This window comes from Kogia breviceps, chromosome 12 (genome assembly GCF_026419965.1).
Source record: "Kogia breviceps isolate mKogBre1 chromosome 12, mKogBre1 haplotype 1, whole genome shotgun sequence".
Classification (NCBI taxonomy): domain Eukaryota; kingdom Metazoa; phylum Chordata; class Mammalia; order Artiodactyla; family Physeteridae; genus Kogia; species Kogia breviceps.
In genome coordinates, this window is record NC_081321.1 from 39,455,577 (window position 1) to 39,472,878 (window position 17,302).

A 17,302-nucleotide genomic window follows, 5' to 3' on the forward strand; every position below is an offset into this window, starting at 1 on the left:
TGTTTTTCTTGGTACAAGCTGACAGCTGAGGGTTCACACCCAGCCTGGACAAGAATCTGTGTGCCCGGAAGCAGCCCTTCCCCTGGGACTCATTAGGAAACAGCCGTGGAGCACCGGCTGACAAGCCCGGAGCCAGTGGAGCCACAGACCACAGTGCCCAGCGCTCCTACCTCTCTCTGCCCAGCACAGCGCCCCAGAGGCAGCGAGGTGGCCGGTCCCTCAGCGGAGCTCAGGGTGGGGGAGGCTGGTGGCTCTGAAGGCAGCTGGAGTGGGGCGAGTGGGATCTGTAGGGGAGAGGCGAGGTTAGCACAGGTGCTGTCCGTCCCAGGTCCCTACTCCCACAGGAAGCTATGGCTTCCCATCCAGGGGCAGGGAAACGTTCTTCCAAGTCTGCTCCTTGGGTGATGTCTCCCGGCCCAAGGTGTGGCTCTCACCACTTCGTCAGAGGAGCCTTGGGAGACCACAGCACAGGTAGATTGAAGAAGTGCAAGCCCAGGTGGCCGGGAGGTGGGACAGGGTAGGGAGATCTGGAGAAAGAGGAGTGCCCCTGGGCCAGCAGGCAGTGGCAGGCCTAACCCAGGTGTCCAGCGAGCCTCCAGGACCCTCTGCTTTCCTGAGGGGCCTCCTCCCTGATTACAGAGGGTGAGCCTCGAGGCTCCTTCTTGTTCTGACTACCCGTGACCCAGCATCCACAGGGTTGGCTGAGACTAACGGAAGAGGCATTTGTTACTGGGTCCTGGAAAAGAGATGGTGGGAGTTATCACTTCTGTCTCCCCTGAATGGACTCATGTGAAATCTCTGCTCTGAGGATTACAAAAGTAGTATTGTTTTTGGCTGCACCACATGGCATGTGGGATCTTAGTTCCCCAACCAGGGATCAAACCTACGCCCCCTGCAGTGGAAGAGCGGAGTCCTAACCACTGGACCACCAGGGAATTCCCACAAAAGTAGTACTTAATCATGGATCATTTCTCTCTCATTCCCCTACTGCTAGGCATCTTGACTAGATACAAGTCAGCTTTAATTCTCCCCGTCTCATTCTCCATGGCTGTTAAATCCTGTCTCTGTGGTGTCTCTGCCTCCCCTCCAGTCTGGCCAGCTGCAGCCGCTCCTGCGGCCCACGATCCTTACACCTCTGGCCTGGACGCTGCTCAGCATTTCAGTTTTTCTGACCTGGCTGGGTGGCTTTTCAATCTCCTGTGCACAAGGCAGCCTAAAGCATCTTTTTCTTCTTTGCCTAAAGAATCTCTGTGCTCATAGCCTCCTCTGCCTGCCCACTGCCTCCAGAGACAAGTCTGAACCCCTCTGCCGGCATTCCGGCCGGGCCTGCTGGTTCTTCCGTGACGCCATCCCCAGCTCTCTCTCACTCACTCTTTATACATCCTTTGCTCAAGTCCAGGTAAACAACTCTCGGCTCCCTAGGATTCCCTGCTCTGTTCCTTCCACAGGGAACCCCTTCTCCCAGACCCCTACTGCAGTCTTTTAAAATATCCCATCCATCAGGGTCCAGGTCTGACGTCACCTCCTTCAAGGAACCCTCCCCAGCCCATCTCTGATGGCCTCTGTGCCCCTTGGGCTCTTGGTCAGCAGTGTCACACTCTGTAGCCCTGCCTTAGTGTCCAGCAGCCCCAAGTCTCAGCGGTTACGTTCGCACTGCACGGGCCACAGCTCTGTCCAATTCCATACCTGTTGGCAAAGGCACTGCTCACAGTAAGAGCTTAATTAGCATTTGCTCAATGGAGCTTCCATCCTAGCAAAGCACAACTTGGAAATAACATTAATAATGACAACTAGCCACCAGTCACTGACTATCTACTACGGGCCAAGCACTAGATATTATCTCATTTAATCCTCACAACAACCTGCAATATAGGTATTTTTATCCCCATTTATAAGGGAAAAAACCTGTGGTTTGTGTGGTTAAATAATTTACCCAAGGTCCCACAGCTAAGAATCAGATAAGTTAGGGACCCAACCCAAGTTTTTCTGAGGCCAAGGTTCATGCTCTTTCCATTATGTCATGTTACTTCTGGGGAAGATAAATCTACGGTCCCAAACCCCAAAATTCATTTAAAAATTCCCAATTCAAATCCCAGAATTCATTTAAGTAAAAAACAATTTCAGGATGATCTACACCTCTGTTATCATCAGTCACTGAGAAGGGTATGGACAACAGGGTAAGCTTGGCTGGTGTGGGTCAGGCCTCTGGGGATTCCTGGGTCAACCCTACAGCAGGGACAGACCCAGGGCAGGGGGAGCTGCAGAGTCACTGACGCTGATTCACCCAGGTCTGCACCGGCCTGGTGAGACGGGCTGCAGAAAGGCCATGGTAGTGAGACGCTTCTCTGCCAGGGGTCAGGTTACCCAGAGAGCTGAGGGCATCCTGCTCAGGATATGGGGGCCAAGAGCTGCCTGGTTTGCATCACAGACACACAAATTCAGACATACACACAAGGTGTTTCTCTTCTTGTCAAGGTCGGGGTGGGCTGGCGGTGTGCTGGTTGACCTCAGAACCCACCGTTCACCTCAGGTACCTGGAGCTGTTCCTGATCCACCCAGGTCTCACCCCATCCTTGGGGCTTCCCGACAGAGTGGACCCCAAGTGCCATCTTAACTGAGCCCAGGACTCATTCCCAGTAGCCTCCTGCTTCTCCTGGGTAAGGCAGGTTTCAGGGCTAGAACAGGGACAGCGTCCACAGCCATGCTTGGATCAGTGGGTGAGCACATGCAGCTAGGCATGCACAGAGTCATCCGGGTGAAGTGCCTTTCCTGACCTCTCTGTGACACCAAGCACTGGGTGCCTTACACCCGGCCCCACCCCTGCCCCTGGCCAAGAAGAAGGCAACGCAGAGGCCAAAGGGGCCCCTTGGGAGCTCGAAATAATTGCATTTTCAGCCTCCACCCGTCTGAAGGCAGAGGAAGCAAGGATCTTCTCTGTCAACAAGAAGGGATACCATCCAGCTGGGCAGGGAGCACCTGGGAGGTGGGGGAGAGCCAAGCTTAAGGGAACTCAGGAAGCTTCCCCCTTACCTAAGGCTTAGATCTATCAGGCTAGGTCGGCCTGCCCTGGATGGCCACAGCCCCCAGAATGGAGGGCAACGGCTGAGGGCCTACTTCTGTAGGTGTCTGGGAGAAGAGAGGGTGATGATATTGACAGGGCTCGTGGGAGGCAGGAAGCTGAGATGTGAGGCAGGAAGGAGAATCTCTTGTGCTCACCTGAGGGAGGGAGCCTGCTGTGAGCTGAAGTTTCTGCTGAAACAGGGCACTCAGCATCTGGTTCTGCCGTTCCAGGTCAAATACCCTCTTCTTCAGCTTGATGCACTCCTCCCGCAGGTCCTGCCACCCCCAGGAGGTGGAGGAAGACAAAGAGAAGATGGTGGGGAGGGGGAGAGTGGTATGAGCACAGTTGCCTTCATCAGGGCAGCGGGCACTCCTGCTGGGCTTGCCCTTCTCTTGCAGCCTCCTTCTATGAGGGAGCTGACCCTGCCTGTTTATGGTTATCACATCTTCTGGAGACGGTAAATTTTCTAATGTTTACCACCCCTGGTCAGAGGTAATTCCGTTCCCTTTGGCAACTTTCACAATCCTGTAGCCAATCCCCTGCCTCTTAGAAAGCACACGTCAAAGAAGGGCCCATATAAGGCAGAGGAAGACCTGGGGGTCAGAGTGGCCCATGTGTCAAGAAATTACCCACAGTACTTGAGTAAATATTTAGATGTCACCTTATGCTTACAACATCAACATTGCTATCAGGGCTATCGCAACCTGGAGAAACTAGCTGGGGCCAGGATAACAGAAGGATTCAAGCCCAAATCAAAGTTACCATAGCTCAGAGACTTGGCCTTACCTAGCCAGGTAGAACAGTATGGACTGTCCAAGACAGAGAAAGGGGACTTCACTGGAGGGCCAAGATGCCATTTCCACCCTCCTCTATTCCCTATCTAAGCAGGTACAGGGGTCCACAGGAAGGACCTCCCCTGCTGTACCCAGGGCCTCCTCCCAGGGCGTCTGGGCTCAGGGCAGAGGGTGAGAACGCCTCTTGTGGCCTTTTACCTTTTGGTTCAGTAGCGCCTGCACCACGTGGTTGGCAACCTGGGGACAGAAAGGCAGAGCTGAGGAAGAGCTGTCAGCCAACCCAGCCTCTGCCTGGAATCGACAAGCTATCCACCCTGCGGGGAGCATCAGTTCCACAGACCTCATCCAGACAGCGCTCGTAGGTCTCCCGCTGGTTTTCATTGGCCTGGGCGAGTGCCGAGTTCTCTGCCTGCAGGAAGGAGGAGGAGGGCAAATAGGAGGCTAAGGGATCATTCTTCCCCCAGGGCAAGTTCCTCTTGGGGAAGGGGAGGCAAGGAGTCTACTAGCTCTACATCTGCCCCAGCTCTTGGCTCTGGTCTGATTCTGCCAGGGGGGGAGGCCTGCAGACCCAGAGCATGAAGAAGGCAGAGCTGAGATGGCTGGTTTTTTTGTTACCCCAACTTCAGTCAGTGAGGCTGCAGGGGCTGGGGAGACACAGCAACCAGGAGGACCGAAGGTGGGAGGTGCCAAAAGTAACCCTTATTTCCCTGGGGAGAGGGCAGAGGAGCCTGGAGGGAGGAGGGCAGGGTCTTAGGAATGTGGAAAAAGGCCTAGTTTAAGGATCCATGTCTTTGTCCCTCAACTCCTGAGACCCTTCTTTCTGTGGTCTCTGCGGCCACCCCTTTCCTAGAGCAGGGGCATGAAAGCAGGGGAGAAGAGGGGTAAAGAAGGGAGACATTCTGGGGGTTAGGATGGCCCCACCCTTGCGCACGCCTCTTGTCCTGAGCTGGCGCGCAGGCTGCAGAGTGAAGAGCAAGGAAAGGGGTTCTCAGAGGGGCTCTGCTAAAGAAACGTTCAGCTCTGCTCCAGCCTGGCACAGCGGGCTGAGAGGAAGGTCGCCCGCATCCCAGAACCCACCCAAGCTCCCCAGGGCTCTGGCCAGCACTGCTGCCCCCCGCTGCCCCGTGCCCCACCTCCAGCTCCCGCAGCCGGTGCAGGAGCTCCTGGCAGGTGCCTGGCTCCATGCTGCCCTCACCACCCTCTCCTGGCTTCGGGTTTCCAGGGCTCCCAGCTGGCTGGTCCATGGCCTCCGACATCAGGCCCTGGGGACAAGTGAGAGAAGCCCTGGCAGGCTACTCCAGGGCACGGGAGGTGAGCGGAGGAGGAGGAGGACAGAGACGAAAGTTGTCAGTATTCTCGGAGTTTGGATCAGTGTGACCCCCGTGCCATGGACACTGTAACAACTCAAGGTCAGGCTAAGACTCCTGCTCACGGGACAGATACATAGACACACTCTTCCCATCTCAAGAACAGAGACCATTGTTTTATAAAACCCATAATTGCTCTCGCCCTCTCACAGGTCACACAGACACTGGCCAGGAGCCAAGAAACCTGAATTCTCCGCTGACGCTGCCTCAGACTGGCGCCCTGGCGCCCGTATCCTCTCGGGCAGAGTGGGAGGTGGCCTGCAGGCCTCCAAGACTCCCTGCAGCGAGGCCCCAGGGGACCAGCCTCTGTGCACGCTGGGCCCTCCGCAGGGGTCTCGACACCTACCCCCCTACCGTTTGGCCAGCTCCTTCCTATTCATTCTCCAGGGCCCCCACTCCAAGGCCGGGTCACGTACTGCTCCTGCACGGCTGTGACTGTCCCCCAAGGCTGTCAACTCTGCGAGGGCAGGGACACTGTCTTCACTTCACTGTCCACACTCACACTTCTTGGTGTGATACGTGGCGTATAAGAGACGGACTGACAGCTGTACAGACTAGTGTGTCATTGCCTGAGCACACAGAGCCAGGGTTCTGACCTGTATTGCATTATGTGATCCCCACCCCCAAAGTGTTGCCATAGTGACTGGCTTTACCTGACTAGTCTTCACCTTCCATTTGAGTTTCAATTTCTCAGCTAGAGGAAAGTACTCATTTCTTTCCTCTGCACAAATACTGTAGAAATTTCCAGTAGATGGGAAACCTTTCCTAACGTAAAAGGTTGGAGGCCCCCAGTCTACCACCAACTACTTGCCTCCCTGACCCACTGCAGCTACCACAAAAGGGGCTTAGCACTTTTGGGCCAAGGAAGAGAGGAGCTCTCGGCAGCTATCAGGCATCTGAATGCTCTTCCCTCCCGTGGGGCACAGGGGCTGCCTCTCCCACCCCAGCCCTCCTCCTCCAGTCCCCACCACCAGCACGCACAGGCTCCACAGCCTCTCACCTGTCTCTGCCTTCTCACCCAGGCTGGCACACTCATGCAGGCAGCCAGAATGGTCACCTTGCCTGTGGAGACACAGAGGGAGACGATGTCAGCCATGCATTTACTGGGTTCCTGCTGCCTGGCATCCTGGGCCATAGGGATAAACAAGCCAGAGAAAGCCCTGCCTTTATGAGGCTCCCATTCTATTGGGGGAGGCAGGTAATACCAGATAAGCCAATGAACAGACATCAGGTTCCAAAAAGGCTCTGGAGGTGACAGCAAGGCAGAGACCTGAATGAAGGCTGGATGAAATCCTGGAATGGGAAAAGCATTCCAGGCAGAGGAAAGAGCCAGTGCAAACGTCCCCAGCTCTCAGCCAGAGGGGAATGAACAGCCACACAGCCCTTCCAAAATTCTTCTTTAATCCTCATAACCACAAAGGGAATTAAGTGCTATTATCAACACCTATACGTGAGATGAGGAAACTGAGACACAGGAAGCTACACCACATACCCAGAGTGCATCCTGTGTGCTGGCACTTTCTCATGCATCATCAGTCGCATCTGATTCTCCTATTGACATTGTAAAAGAAGGGCAAGGCAGGGGTGCCAGCCTGGTCTGAAGCAGGCTCCAGAGGCAAAGGATGCTGCCCACATCATATGGCAGGTTCACAAAGCACAATGGACGGGCCTGGGTCCCCGCTTCCTACGCAGCCTCTCTGTACACACACGTTGTACTGTGTGCTCTGTGGAGTTAGTCCCAGTGCTCTCAGAGCTTTGTAGTTAGAGAGATCTGGGTTAGAATCTGACTCTGCAAAATCTGTTCCTCAGCTGTATAATGGGGATAAGAATACTTAGTCCAAAGGGTTGTTGGAGCATGAAGTGAGATAATGTATGTAGAGTGTCTTGCACGGACTCAATAAATGGAGGCTTTTCACGTTTTGGCGCCCACTGCTACTTCAGCGGTTCACCTGCAAGGGGACTCTGAGTCCCAGGCCCGTCACCCAGGGGGTCTGAGCCAGGAGGGTCTCCTGAAGATGTGAGGTGCTGCCCCTCTGCCCTGCCCTCAGGGGCCTCCTCCTCTTCAACCCCGTCCCTGCCAGCCCTCCAGCTGCAGAGTCAGCCCAGTCCTCATTCTTCTCTGCCTGATACCCTAGAAAGAGAAAGGGTAACAGCAGAAAAGGAGAATGCTCCTTTCTGGATGGGATGGGGGAGGGAGAGAGAACAAGCATGTGTGCACAATAATGGGAAGGGGGCTTCTGAAAACCAGAATAAAAGGAAAAACTGTGTAATGCTTTTTTTTTTTTTTTTTTTTTTTTTTCCTGTACGCAGGCCTCTCACTGTTGTGGCCTCTCCCGTTGCGGAGCACAGGCTCCGGATGCGCAGGCTCAGTGGCCATGGCTCACGGGCCCAGCCGCTCCACGGCATGTGGGATCTTCCCAGACCGGGGCACGAACCCGCGTCCCCTGCATCGGCAGGCGGACTCTCAACCACTGTGCCACCAGGGAAGCCCTGTGTAATGCTTATTTTTAACACTCTGCCACAATCTAAAGTCCTTTGTTATTTTAACGTCATAAAAATGTATCAAGTATAACTTCATTTTGCTCACAACATTATCATGCTTGATATATTTAGAAATGGACAGTCCTCGAAAGAAACGAAAAAAATTCAGGAAAAATCCTCCTTCCCACATACGCAAATAGGGGTTAAAACCAAAAAAGTCCTCGGGTTATCTCCACCATTGGACCAGGTCCAGGCCACCCCACATCACCCATCTCTGGGCCAGCATCCTCTTGCCAGGCAGAGGCTCCCACTGCTCTAGGAGAGGCCTGTTCCCACAGATCACCAGCGTCCCCTCAGCCCCCTCACCACTTAGTTCCCCAGTGGACACCTCCAGGAATAGAGGGGCTGGGGTGGGGAGTGTGAAAAAACAACAGGGTGATGAAGGAGGGGAGTAGGATGAACAGGGCAGAGTCTGGAAGCCAGATAAGGGAAAGATAAAACAGTAGAAACCTCGAGTCTTTGTTTTCTTCACGCAACAAAAACCAAACCAAGGGTGAAGATGGTTTAGGAGGGTTATCTTCTCCTAAAAAAAAATAAAAATAAAAATAAAAAAAAGCATCCAGCTTAGGCATGAGGCCTAGACTGCGAGGGCTGGCTGTGCAGTAGGTATATGTGGCTTTGCATGTTGAGGAGGGCAGGGACCCAACACACCCCACAAAGCCAACTACTGCCACCCTCCTGATCTGAGCCCCTGGGTATCCCAGGGCAGGGAGGCCTGAGTGCCACTGTGACCTAGGGGAGACCCTCCAAGGGACAAGCCCCCTAAGCGCAACAGCTCTGTCATGGGGGTCGGTCTCTGTATCCTGAGCAGGGCCTGGGAGAGGCTCTGGAAATGTCGGCTGAAGGCAGGCTGTGACTCAGACCCACCTTGGGGAGAAGTTTTCTGCCCTATGCCAAAGTGGTCCAGCCAACTCAGGGCGACGGGTTTTCTCTGTGTCTGCAGGGCCACAAGCAGAGGGCAGGCAGGAAGCTGTCAGCCTGGGTTGCTGAGTCACTCCGAAGAGGCCTGCATTTAAACTTGGCGCTGGGGAGACACGTACGCTGTGAGCAAGATGAGTTTGAGCTCAAGATTTCTGTGGTGAAAGAAAACTTCCTGCATCTTTACCCTCCTCTAGGGAACATCAAGATAGAGAGAGATAATACCACCTCTAGCTCCCAATCTGAGCCCAGTTAGGAATTTGGTCCTTCAGAGTCTGGGATTTCAACCCAAATCTCATGAGAAAAACAAAAACAAAAAAAACCTCAGGTCGGTTCCCCAATGGCTGTCCCTGCAGGGTCAGTGGGACCCACCTCCCCAGGGCCGAGCACCCTCGTACTCCCTCAGGCCCCACAACTGCTACTCACAGCTTCTGTGCTCAGCCCACCTGGGGCGCAGGAAAAGCCCTGGCCTGGGTTTTTCGGGATGGCCCTGGTTTCAGGCATTCCTCTGGTAGTCCCACACCATATCCCAGATGGTGGATGTGGGTCTGGAACACATGATGCTGGCCAGGATGGGTAGGGATGGAGCTGCAGTGGGTGGGAGCTCGAGCTTGAATGGGAGGCTTCTCCCGCCAGAACTGCCAACTGGCAACCCCGCCCCCGCAAAAGCCTGATTCAGAGGGAGGTGACCTCAGTGCCGAAGGGAGGGAGGGGAGGAAGGGAGGAAAAGCAGAGCCTCTCTGGCCCTCCTTCAGAGACAGGGAAGGGGGAACAGCTTTTCAGGGGGTTTCTGGGTAACCCGGGGATGAGGTGGGTGCAGCCCCATCCCTGAGTGAATCTGGGTGACCACTATCTCTTCAGCCTAGTCACTCATGTAAGACCCCCCAGCCCCAAAAGATGGGACTGTCCTGACCTTTCAGTCAGCCAGATCCAAGGAGTAGAGTCTGCAGCTCCCACCCCCTCCCCAGCCAGGGCACCGGCAAGACCCCCTCCCTAAACTCAGAGTCCAGGCCTGGGAGGAAGGGGCCAGAGAGATGGCAGCAAGCCTGTCCTCCAGACTCCCTTACCCTGGCCCTTAGCCAAGGCCTTTGGGCCCTGATGAGCCCCTCACTCACCAGCTGTTCCCCCCGGGGGTCCTCTAGGGAAAAAAGCAAGGGGCCAGGAGGTGGGGGAGGGGTAGGCAGCTGTGGGAAGGCAGAGATGGAGCTCACTTTAATAACAGAATCATCCGTAACACAACCATTTCCCCTCTGCTCCCCCCATCCCCCAGCTGCTTTCTGAAATCCCAGTCACACCCAAAAGTCTACTTGTAAACAGCAACTTCTTCACCCACAGCAAACACTCCTTTCCAGACAAGATCAGCCCTGCACTGCCCTGGGATGTGGGGAGGAAAATGAGGACTGAGGCCCCAGGGCATTCCTAGCCTGAAAGTGGCTACCTTAATCTGGCCTAAAGCATCTTTTAGCCCTAAGTATTCCAACTGGTCTCCTCCCCCCTCAGGGAAAGAGGCAGACAAGAATTTCCTTTCCTCCTCCTGACAACGGGCCCCAAGACACAATAGCCCTTCTGAGAGGCAAGTGTCCATGGGGAAGAGGCCCACTGCACCCCTCCTCCAACTTCCTCTTCACAGGCACTCCAAGAACCTCCAGACCATGGTATAGGTTCTTTCAAACTGACCATAGGCCAGTCCCCTGCCTTTCCAGGCAGGGCAGGAGGAAGGGCAGTAGTGTTATGAGCTCAAAAGGCTTATAGATTTCAATACCATTTATCTCTCCTCCCCCAGATCCTCAACATCCCCTGTTCACAGCATAAGCCAACAATAAAAGCAACTGCTAAGGGTGGGGAGAGGGAAAGGGCTCGGACAGACACAATGGGTTTATTTATAGGGGCACACACCAGGGGTTCTGCCGCCAAGAAGCCCAGGTCCCACTCCCAAAAGCCCTGCAGGCCCATCCTAGCCCGGCCAAGGGTACTGGAAAAAGCCTCAGACCAGAATGCAGAGGCTTATAGTCCCAACAATGCAATTTATTTGCTGTGTGACTTTAGGCAAATCACTCAGTTTCTCAAGGATAAGTTCTTCATGCCAAGTGGAGGTTGTTCTAGAACAGTGGTTCTCAAAGTGTGGTCCAAGGACCCCGAGGCCCTTTCAAGGAATCTACAGGGTCAAAACTATTTTCACAATATCACTGAGACATTATTTACCTTTTAACTCTCATTCTCTCATGAGTATATAGTGGCATTTTCCAGAGACTACATGATATGTGATTAACACGACAGATTGAATACAGAAGCCGATATGAGAATCCAGCTGCCTTCTATTAAGTCAGACATGACAGATTTGCAAAAATGAAGAACAATGCCATTCTTTTCACTATTTTTTGTTTTGGAAAATATATGATTATTTTTCATAAAATATGTTAACGGGTTTATTGTTACTTTTAAATGAATTAAGTAAATGTTTAAAACTCTCAGTTCTAATTTGTATGACAAGTAAATGTCAATAGGTACAATCTATATGAATCAAAGTTCTTTGGGGTCTTCAATTTTTATATTGTAGAGGGGTCCTTAGACTCAGCAGTTTGAAAAGAATCACTTTTCTTAGAACAGTGTGGTCCAGTAGACCTTTCTGTGATGATGAAAATGTTTATTCCATGCTGTTCAATACGGCAGCCACCAGCCACACATGGCTACTGAGCATTTGAAATGTGGCTAGTCCAACTGAGGAACTGAATTTTAAATTTAAATAGCCATATGCAGCTGGTGGCAACTATACTGGACAGCAAAGTTAGAAGATCCCTGGGATTCCTTGACTTGAGCATTCGAGGTCAATGCTTCTTTCCAGTCTAGAGTAGGGAAGGGAAGGGAAGGACAGGACTTAACACTCCTGTCCCCAGGGCTTTTGCTCACACTATTTCTCACTCTCTCTTCACCAAAGGAAGGCTATCTCAGCCACATGGGCAGTCCTGCTGGCACTCTTACCAAGGCTTAGAGTTATTCTCTCGTTCTCTGCAACGACTCACACCCTCTCCAGTCACCTCAAACTTCTGGTCTACCACCTCCCCTCGCTTCCCCAGCAGATTGAAGCCAGCAGAGGGGAAACCCCTCAAACCTCCCGCCACCATAGTCCCAGCCCCATCGGAATCCTTTGTACTTCCTTCTCTCCTCCTGTTACAGCAGAGGGGCTGCCCTTTTCCCAGGCAAGGCCAGTCCTTCCTACCCCAGACCCTCCCCATTTATGTCGCACGGTCTACTTCCTGAAGGGATCTTTCCCATCTACCTTTACAACTTCTCAGGTACCTTTCATCTTAAAAATAATTTCCCCCTGACATTTCTCCAGATACTGCCCTCTTTTGCCTTTCACAGCCAAACTTCTCAAAAAAAGCCACCCTCACTTCTCACTCCTTCCTCAACCTGGTCCAACTTCAGCAGTAGCTGCCACAATGCTAAATCGTACAATATTTTTCAGTCCCCATTGCCTTCTCAAGCACAAATGCCTCTGGTGGCCACTTCCTGCTGGACTATGTTTTTTAAAGCTTCGAGACATAGTTCAACTCCCACACAACTCACCCATTTAAAGTGTACAATTCAGTGGTTTGTAGTATATTCACCAATATATACCATCATGGCCATTGTCAATTTTAGAACATTTTCATTACTCCTGAGTTACCAGCCCCTCACACCCAAACCAAGGCAACCACTAATCTATTTTCTGTCTCTATAGATTTCCCCATTCTGGACATTTCATATGAATGGAATCATACAATAGGTGGTCTTCTGTGACTGGCTTCTTTCACTCTGCATAATGTTTCCAAGGTTCATCTCTGTTGAAGCATGCATCAGTACTACATTCCTTTTTATGGCCACAGAATATTCCATTGTATGGCTATGTCACAATTTGTTTATCCATTCAGCTATTGATGGACATTTGAACTGTTTCCACTTTTTGGCTATTATGCATAATGCTGCTCTAAGCAGTGTACACACCAGTGTACAAATGGTCTGGATGGATGTTTTCATTTCCTCTTGGGTATACACCTAGCAGTGGGATTGCTGGGTTGTATGGTGACTTTAGGTTTAACCTTTTGAGGAACTGCCAAACTGTTTCCCAAAGTGGATGCACCATTTTGGAGTTCCATCAACAATGTGTGAGGGCTGCAATTTCTCCACATCTTCACCACTTGTTATTGTCTGATTTTCTGATTCTAAGTCACCTTAGTAAATGTGAAGTGATTTTTTTTTTTTTTTTGGCTGTGTTGGGTCTTTGTTGTTGTGCACGGGCCTTCTCTAGTTGTGGCAAGTGGGGGCTACTCTTTGTTACAGCATGCGGGCTTCTCATTGCGGTGGCTTCTCTTGTTGTGGAACACGGACTGTGCCACCAGGGAAGTCCTGAAGGGATTTTTATGGTTTTGATTTATATTTCTCTGATTGATGATGTTGAACATCTTTTCATTGGCTTATTGGCAATTTGTATATCTTCCCTGGAGACAAGTCTATTCAGATCCCTTTGCCCATTGTTTAGTTGGGTTATGTGTCTTTTTACTGTCGAGTTGTAAGAATTCTTTATATATTCTGAACACAGGTCCCTTACCAGATATATGATTTGCAAAAGTTTTCTCCTATTCTGTGGTTGTCTTTTCTCTGTCTTGATAGTGACCACTTCCTCCTGGACAACGTTTCCCTTGTCTACCACTCTCTGCAGCTATCTTCCACCTCTTCTTCTGTGTTATTTATTTGTGAGTGTATGTGTGTATACCTTAAAAAAAAAAAAACAGACATAGCAGCATGTTCTCACTGTTCTACATCATTCATTAGCAAAACAGTTAAAAAAACCCACACGTGGTCCAGTGGGTAAGACTCCAAGCTCCCAATGCAGGGGGCCCGGGTTCAATCCCTGGTCAGGGAACTAGATCCCGCATGCATGCTGCAACTAAGAGTCCACATGCCACAACTAAGAAGTCCACATGCCACAACTAAAAATCCCGCATGCTGCAACTAAGACCTGGTGCAGCCAAAATAAATAAATAAACAAATAAATAAATATTAAAAAAAAAAACCCACAGACTTTATTTGGATCTTAACCAGTTTTTCCACTGATGTCCTTTCCACTGGTATTCTATCCCAAGATCCGATCCAGGATCCCACATTGTACTTAGTCACCATGACTCCTTAGTCTCCTGTGATCCATGACAGTTCCTCGGTCTGTTTGTTTTGGCCGCTCCAAGCGGCTTGCAGGAGCTTAGCTCCCCAACCAGGGATCAAACCCAAGCCTTTTGTGGTTAAAGTGCAGAGTCCTAACCACTGAACCGCCAGGGAATTCCCAGTCTTTGTCTTTTATGACCTCGACACTTTGGAAGGTAACTGGTCAGTACTTTGGAGAATACTTCCTAATATGAGTTTGTTTGATGTTTTCTCCAATGAGATTGAGGTTATGGATTTTGGGAAAGAATATCACAGAGGTGATGTGCCCTTCTCAGTGCATTCTATCAGGGGGGTGTGTATACATGATGCTGAGATATCTTATTACTGGTGATGTTAACCTTGATCACTTGGTTAGGTGGAGTCTACTAGTGGGTTTCTGTACTGTAAAATGAAAACATACTTTTTCTTTTGTAATAATAAATATTTGGGGGGAGGGCAATACTTTGTGACCATGCAAAATCCTGTTTCTGCATAAATTTTCACCCACTCATTTTAGGATTCATCAGTGGATCTTGATTGCAGCAATTACTATGGTGCCCTAACAATAATTTTCGATTTCCCTCATTCCTTGTAATTTATTAATTGGAAGTTTTCTGTAAGAAAAAGCTGTCTCTTCACTCCCATTTACTTAATTCCATATTTGTATGAGTATGGACTCACAGGCATTATTTTATTCTTTGGATTTTAATCCAATATTATCATCACCACTTATTTTACTGCTTAAATTCCAGCTTTGGCCATGCTTTCAGATTGGCTCCTGTGTCCTTTCAACATGCCTCCATTAAAAAAAAAATGTTTATTTATTTAACATTTGCTTACTTTCTGGCACGAGAAGATGTTCCAGGCTGATCTTGTATTTTCCCTGCCACAATCTCTTTTCCAAGGGAGCTCTTGCAGAGCAATCTTCTTTCTAAAACTGTAAATCTGATTGCGTCCTTCCTGCTTCAAATCTTCCCATGACCTCCTACTGCTTTGGGGACAGATGAAAGCCCTCAACATGGCCCTGGAAGCCCTGCCCTGGGCTGGCCGCAGAGCAACATTCTTCTGAAAAGCTGTCCTGGACTGACAGTGGCGGCCCATGTTGATCTCTCTTCTTCAAGTGCCTCCTGCAGGATCAGTATTTCAAACTGTAATGTGTCCTGTTCTCTAGCACTCCCTGAGAGAAGCAACTTCCATGATGTTAGAAGGGGAGCTCCCTGAAGAGGGGCCCTGCTTATATTTCCTTGCCCCCCCTCCACTTCCTGCCAGGGCACTGCTCCTGCCAATGAGGTCCTGAACTTGGTGATCTCCTTTCATTCCAGACAGAAAAAGATCAGAAAGACAGGACAGGTGAGAAGGTACAGTGGACTCATCAGGTTCCCTTAAAGATCCCCAGTGACGGCCCCCAACCCAAGTGGCTCTGAAGGTCCATATGAAAAGCCACACTGAGAAGTGAGCAAGGACATTTTCAGATTTGTCCTGAACATTGATATGAACTTTTCCAAGCTCTCAACCTTCTCCCAGGTCTCAGTGATGCCCTCTGGCAAAGGGACTAATCTATTCATTCTGCAAATATTCTGGACAGATCACTCAGTGGGAGGTACAGTGCTGGGTATTGGGAGGCAATTTAGAGATGGGTCAGTTCTTTTCAGACTTCTTGGAGCTTTCAGACTAGTAGGGGATGTAAGACATGTAGGTAAATAGCTGTACTGTGAAGGAGGTTCCACAAGAGAAGTCTTTGGAGAACTTTAAAAATCAGGAGAGAAATATTAAGCTGGAACAGTTTCTCAGAATTTGAGCATCTAGGGAACTCAGCCTTTATAGACAGATAGGGTTTAGCTACAAGGAAAAGGGAAGGGGGTCATTCCAGGCAGCAGGAGGCAGAAGTCTCTGGGTGTGTATGGAAACAGAATGACTCAGTGCAGCTGGACTGAAGGGCATTTGAAGGTGAGTGTTTCTTGGTCCCCTGGCCCAGGCCAGTTACCAACTCATCTCCTATCCCCTGACCGAACAGGAGAGTCAGCATCTTTTCAACATCCTGGGTGTAACCGGAGACATATGCTGGGTCCCACAGGAGGAACAGAGGCAGAGAGGCTCCTGGAGACAATACCAGAGCTGACAACTGGAACTTCAGCTATCTGCTCTCTGATCCAAGAGAAAAAGGGCCTGGGAGGCTGCACAGCCTATTGGCTCTCAGGCTGCACATGCAGGCCCCAAGGAGCTGGGCATATACTCAGCCAGCCCCCCATGCTCAGTCCCTAGTGCTCACTCCCCCAGGCTTCATATCCTGGCCTCTTTCTTCAAAGGGAATGGGCTCTGGCCAACCAAGTGTCTTCCTGTCCAGGCAGCTTTAGTGTTGACTCAGTGGGTGCCATTTGGCCAGAGCCCATAGGTGACCTCTTAAGCTGCCAGCTCTGCTCTGGGAGGAGAAAGTAGCTCTGGTTCACCCACAATTCCGACTAGGCTCTGCTCATTTGTGCCCATAAATGGGAGTCAGGTTTCCTTGATTCCAGTCTGGCTCAGTGATACTGAATGCCCCTAGGTGAAGCCTAGAAACTCCTGACTCAGTTTTCTTATCTGTCAAATGGGGTGAGCTCTCTCTCTGACTCCTCTCTTCCCAGAGGGCATGGAAGGATGAGATCACGTCTGGAAATGGACTGCATCTGAGAAGACAGGTCCCCTTGTGTGGGGTGGGGGACGTGGGGGTGAGGAGTCCGGCAGGGCCTTTAGGGAGAAGCCCTTGGATTTGATGCTGCCTTCCTCCTATGGGCCCCACAGGCTTCCCAGGAAAGCAAGGCAGGTAGAGAGGAAGGGACAGCAAAGCCAGGAGCTTTAGCCTTCTTCTAGCCCTGGGGACAGGAAGTGAGGTGCTGTCTACAGAGGAAGTGAGAAGCAAACACCCCCCAACTTCCCTTCAGCCTGCAGTGGAAAGGAAGGCTCTAGCTTCAGGAGCCCACAGGCCCAGAGCTGGGGAAACAGAAGGCAATGGGGTGGAGGCAGGGGAGTAGGCATTTTCAGCATCATCTGGCAGAGAAGGGGGCCTCTTGTCTTGGACACAGTAAAACTCAAGGGGTCCAAGACATCCCACAGACTGGGGTTAGTGGGGATAAGAGACACCACTGAAGTCAAGTTGAGAAACCCAGCTTCCCAGGTTACGTGGCACCATTTCTGCAGCCCTGTCCCCAGACTCCTGCCCCAGCTCTGTGCTGTGTCATGTGCCTGCCCCTAACACATGCACATCCCTCACACACCAAGGCGGGTAGGGCCTCTGATTACCTGGTCTCATGGTACTTGACCTTTTTTTGCAGCCTCCATCACAGCTGTAACTTTATAACTGTTTAATTATTTGATTAACATGGACTTCTGGGATCACCACTGTACCCCCAGAGTCTGGCACCACACCTAGTACTTAGTAAGAGCAGGCCACAGCTTGAGAATTCCTT

The 17,302-nt window shown here is 51.0% G+C and overlaps 1 protein-coding gene across 12 annotated transcripts in view; it reads right to left on the reverse strand.

Moving 5' to 3' along the window:
• The window catches only part of NCKAP5L (NCK associated protein 5 like), a 30,739-nt gene that overhangs the window by 7,130 nt on the left and 6,307 nt on the right, over window positions 1-17,302 (reverse strand). For 6 of the 12 annotated variants that reach the window (XR_010835805.1, XM_067009249.1, XM_067009252.1 and 3 more), the window contains exons 2-7: window positions 6,223-6,284; window positions 4,989-5,147; window positions 4,196-4,264; window positions 4,054-4,092; window positions 3,217-3,336; window positions 171-284 (exon numbers count right to left, since the gene is read on the reverse strand). Coding sequence is in view for 11 of the 12 variants with exons in the window: in XM_067009249.1 (XP_066865350.1) it covers window positions 171-284; window positions 3,217-3,336; window positions 4,054-4,092; window positions 4,196-4,264; window positions 4,989-5,147; window positions 6,223-6,258 (537 nt within the window). In the remaining variant the exon portion in view is untranslated. Of the gene's footprint in view, window positions 1-170; window positions 285-3,216; window positions 3,337-4,053; window positions 4,093-4,195; window positions 4,265-4,988; window positions 5,148-6,222; window positions 6,285-8,213; window positions 8,257-8,630; window positions 8,694-17,302 lie in introns of those variants that run through there. The other 6 variants (XM_067009254.1, XM_067009253.1, XM_067009248.1 and 3 more) reach the window with 5 other exon arrangements.